Below are 4,226 nucleotides of genomic sequence, written 5' to 3'. Positions count from 1 at the left end.
AACACAATTCCTCTCCACCCTCATTGGTTAGTCACCATTTTAACCTCCCAAACTCATTTTATTTTCAGCCAAACTCGCACTACTTGCAGTGACTTGCTAACAAAGTCTTCAAAACCACAAGCATAGCTACCTAAGCAAGCAAATTCCACACATACTATTGCGACAGGGTTCATGACAATTTGTTCGACTTCAATGGCAACAACACAGCAGAACAGCTTTTACATAATTTATACCAACTACCTTCAAACAAAGCAATAAAGCACATAAGAATTACCCTCCTTGACATTGGCTATGCCTAGCAAAGTAACCTTCAAGGATCATAAGTAATTATTTGATTTCAGGAAATTATTTCCATGGTAGAAAGGTGTTCACCATTATCCTCAATGGTAGAATAAGACTTGGTAGAATAAAGCTTGGATGCCTACCTTTTCCTCAATCCCCCTAGGCCCTTTGTGCATTGAGCGTAGGATAATGGTGGCCTCAACACCCACACGACAACCTAGCATAATTCTCCTAAAAGAATAGGTAGGGCAGCTCAATAGATAGATATGATAAGCATGGGATCTTCCTACTCCTCAAGAATAATGCAGCTTTGTTCTAGTTTAGCAGCCATGAGTTACTCCCCAGGTAGGGAGAATAATGCAGCTTCCTACTCCTCAAGAATAATGCAGCTTTGTTCTAGTTTAGCAGCCATGAGTTACTCTCCAGGTAGGGAGAAGTACAAAAACAAGAAACTTGCAGGACGTTATGATGTAAATCAAGGAAACTAGTCCATAAAAATAGCAGTAAGTGAAGTTTAAAATCAGAGAAACTAGTCTACAAATTGGAGAGAAAGAGAGAGGATGTGGCAAACGCATTTGATACAGTGCAATGGGATTACATCACTGATGTAATGGCTGCTCTGGGCTTTGAGACATGGGGCATGCTCATCATGGCCTGACAAGAATATCCTTTGCATTACAAAACTTGTATAACCTACAATTATAAAATGGAGAATTTCCAACAAATGATATATTTTCTTCTTGCCCTGTTGACAAGAACATCCTTCAATCAATTTGAAAAGAATGAGAGATGTGCCGACTGTAAAACTTGTATAACCTACAATTATAAAATGGAGAATTTCCAACAAATGATATATTTTCTTCTTGCCCTGTTGACAAGAACATCCTTCAATCAATTTGAAAAGAATGAGAGATGTGCCGACTGTAAAACCAGAAGTTTTAGAGCCTAGTAGATAAAGAATCCCTCTATGATGGGTAGTGACCATCCACACTAGCACGCATCAGCTCTTCTTCACCTGTGAATAGTAAGAACCACGCTCCCAAGAACACAGACCCGGTTAATGACTGTCCTGTTGTTACCCTCTTTATCAATCATCACCTTGCTTGGCTTTTGAGTAGCCTCGGACTACGGCTCATAGGAACCCCCTTGTGGACTGATATAGGAATCAACAACTGTGGCTTGGGACAAAAACTCTGGCTGCTAAACGAGCTAATCTGGATTTGACTTGTATTCTTCATGTTGGCCTGTGACTTCTGCTCACTGAGTGTTCTTCTCACAGCACTTGCCAGCTCAACCATCTCCACATCTTCGTGACCTGTGCACCGCCCACATGCCAAACATAGCTGCTATATGAGGGCGCTCTATGAACCCATGTCTACTGGTTATAACAAATATAGAGAGCGCATGTTACCATGAAACCTATATGAAACAATGCTTACTGACAAGAATCAGTGGTAGCCCACACAAAACCCACCTATCTCTCTCAAGGCCTCCACCAGACGGAAAAGATAGTCGCAATTGGGGCCACAAGGACCTGTCGCTGTGGCAATTCGCCTGGAGCACATGGTAAAACAACACAGACCATCAGGGAGGAAATAAGAGCAAAATGAAGCACCAACTTACAAGTCATGTGCAAGTCAAGTTTGTATGCAACAAGGCTGGCGCTTAAAACTCACATTGCTATGTCATCCTTTGAGGCAGCACCCAGGTAATATTTGTTACTCGATTTGTTAAGAGTGGACATAAACCTGCAAATTGACAGAAATATCATAAGTTTCTCATGATTTTGAAGTGACAGAGACATTGTATCTAATGAGAAAAAGCAGTTATATTAAAGACTCTAAATTAAAATTTACTTACACTAGAACTTTGGGGATGACAGGTTTATGGGGTGAATCCTCCTGATGAAAGAGAGCATAGCAGAAAAGGATAAGTACAGCTTTGAAGGAAGAGTAAGGAAGCAGCCAACTTGGAAACAAGCTTACCGTGAAAAACTCAAGGGAATCTATTTGGTCATATTCACATTCCCTCACATGCAAATACTGTGCACATAAGACAAGAAGTGAGGCTGGGTATGCTTGCAATGCCACAATTAAGAGGCTACCATATTACTAATGTTTTGGTGCCTTATTAAGTAGCACTGCCAAAACTTACCGACATTGCTCTCTGGGCTGCTTCGGCTCCTTTGATACAGTAAGCAACACCCCACTGCAATGACAGAGCAGGTTAGATGCCATTGATATAAAAATGACATGGTTATGACAAAGTGACCATGGTGTTTTCAGGAAAAACATAGAGAAAACAGTAAGCAACACAAAAAGAAGACATACGCAGACAGCCTCATCGTCTGGTTCTAATGTGGCGACTCGGGCAGGAAGATCAGGTGTTCCCCTGTGTTCAAAACAAGCTGCAACACAAAACAGAAAAGCATGAGCGATTCTTTCAATGAGTGGCATACTCCAAAACAAAATTTGATGAGTTCTTTGAAGCAGCACAGTACTGCCACACCAGCAACCTTGCAATGCACACTATACTCATGCCGCAAACACGGGGGAGGGGGAGGGGGTCTGGGGGATCCTCCGCCCTACCCCCTTCCAAGATGACACCAGACCTCGCAGTCTGCAGAGCAATTCAACCTGGGACCTCCCCTCGAGACTTTTGACACACTACCACTAGGCTACCTCATTGGCACCATAAGGAGATTGCTTTCATGAATCATGACCTATGCCAACACTCCCCTCGAAGCATTGCACAGCCATTAACGGATGGCTACCTTCCATCCGAGGGTTGCCACACTCCATGGGCACACTCCTGAGAGCCATGAAAGGGCACGTGTCACCTTCTCAGAATGGGTAGCTCCATGAAACCTAGAACGTTCGTCCCCACATGACCGGTTACATGGAACATTCTTGAGTGGCCACATTACATGGAACGTTCTTCCCTACAGGATAATTCCCTATTCCACCATGTTAAAGTAAAACTCAAGCAATCGTGAAGGAAAAGCAGAATGCAGCTTACCGAGGTGAAAGGCACGCCGGTAACCCTTGATGAAGCCTACTTTTCGGTCATCGTAATCAAATCCGGCTTTCCACACCAGAGAGGCATAGCCAAAAACCCAGATCACCATCTTTTTTGCACTTCTGGTGCTGCAGGAGTTTGTACTTTGATGATGATGCCCTTCCACTTTCAAAAAAAAAGGTATCGGCCTTCTATTGATGGTCAGTCTGATCAATGTACTCTGCAGCCTCCACTGCAGCAACAACGAAAATAGACCCCCGGTATGTAGATCTCTGAAGACGATGAATTCAAGGGTATTTTACCCCACAATTTCGGTGCATTCGACGATTTTTTGCAGCGCTGAGCTTCAGACCTAACGATGAAGATTCTGATAACAGAGAAGATAAAACCCTTGAAGAAATGGCAATGCTGAACCAAAAGAACCCTAAAATCAGTGTAAGAATGGAGAGGCAGATCTCCACCTGAAACCCCCCCCCCCAAAAAAAAAAAAGTGAAGAATGTGGCCACAAACCCTAACCCTAGAAACACAGAGAGACCTCTCTGAATCCACCTAGAGAAAACACAGAGAGACCTCTCTGAATCCACCTAGAGAAAGCACAGAGATTGAAACGTTAGGTTTGGGCTTATTTCTCAGGTTCAAATAAGGCTTCCCACCGACAAGCAGATCCCGTCCAGGTTCACTGTATAACGCGTCTCACTCTCTCTCTCTCTCTCTCCCCCTACCACGAGGATCGCGTCGACTCCCTCACCATTGGCAGATTCGAGCCATCATTGCCAACAACACCCGAGGAGTTTACGCGTGACTATTAGCTCTCATAGGTTGTTACTATTTTCATTCTTTCTTTCAGATTTGTTATGATGAGATATCATCATCATCATCAGTTGTACCTTGTTTTGGTCTCATGGGCCATTTCCGCCTTTAGAAG

At 43.3% G+C, this 4,226-nt stretch overlaps 1 protein-coding gene across 2 annotated transcripts; it reads right to left on the bottom strand.

The window, feature by feature from the left end:
• Positions 1 to 937: 937 nt before the first annotated feature.
• Positions 938 to 3,981, bottom strand: LOC147620729 (gamma-glutamylcyclotransferase 2-2-like). Of its 2 annotated transcripts, XM_086825005.1 has the most exons (9): positions 3,886 to 3,981; positions 3,301 to 3,850; positions 2,613 to 2,689; positions 2,437 to 2,490; positions 2,268 to 2,324; positions 2,143 to 2,183; positions 1,959 to 2,030; positions 1,757 to 1,836; positions 938 to 1,597 (listed from the first exon to the last, which is right to left on the bottom strand). In XM_086825005.1, exons 2-9 carry the CDS (start codon positions 3,407 to 3,409, stop codon positions 1,377 to 1,379), a joined length of 711 nt encoding a protein of 236 aa, XP_086681131.1. In that variant the 5' UTR covers positions 3,410 to 3,850; positions 3,886 to 3,981; the 3' UTR covers positions 938 to 1,376. The 2 variants fall into 2 exon arrangements, with proteins under 2 accessions (XP_086681131.1, XP_086681130.1); XM_086825004.1 differs by having other exon boundaries at positions 3,301 to 3,914.
• Between the last annotated feature and the right edge of the window lie 245 nt (positions 3,982 to 4,226).

Source organism: Cibotium barometz, chromosome 31 (genome assembly GCF_041138505.1).
Source record: "Cibotium barometz isolate CiBa-2024 chromosome 31, ASM4113850v1, whole genome shotgun sequence".
In the NCBI taxonomy this organism is placed as follows: Eukaryota; Viridiplantae; Streptophyta; class Polypodiopsida; order Cyatheales; family Cibotiaceae; genus Cibotium; species Cibotium barometz.
Note: the sequence above shows the minus strand (reverse complement) of the source record. Positions and strands in the feature narration are given on the sequence as shown.

Excerpts from the sequence above, each read along its gene's own strand:
- LOC147620729 (XM_086825005.1), bottom strand. The coding sequence starts at position 3,409 with ATGGTGATCTGGGTTTTTGGCTATGCCTCTCTGGTGTGGAAAGCCGGA. Across the intron at positions 2,491-2,612 it reads CAGACGATGAGGCTGTCTGC|TGGGGTGTTGCTTACTGTAT; the intron begins GTATGTCTTCTT and ends CTGTCATTGCAG. Across the intron at positions 2,184-2,267 it reads ATTCCCTTGAGTTTTTCACG|GAGGATTCACCCCATAAACC; the intron begins GTAAGCTTGTTT and ends CTCTTTCATCAG.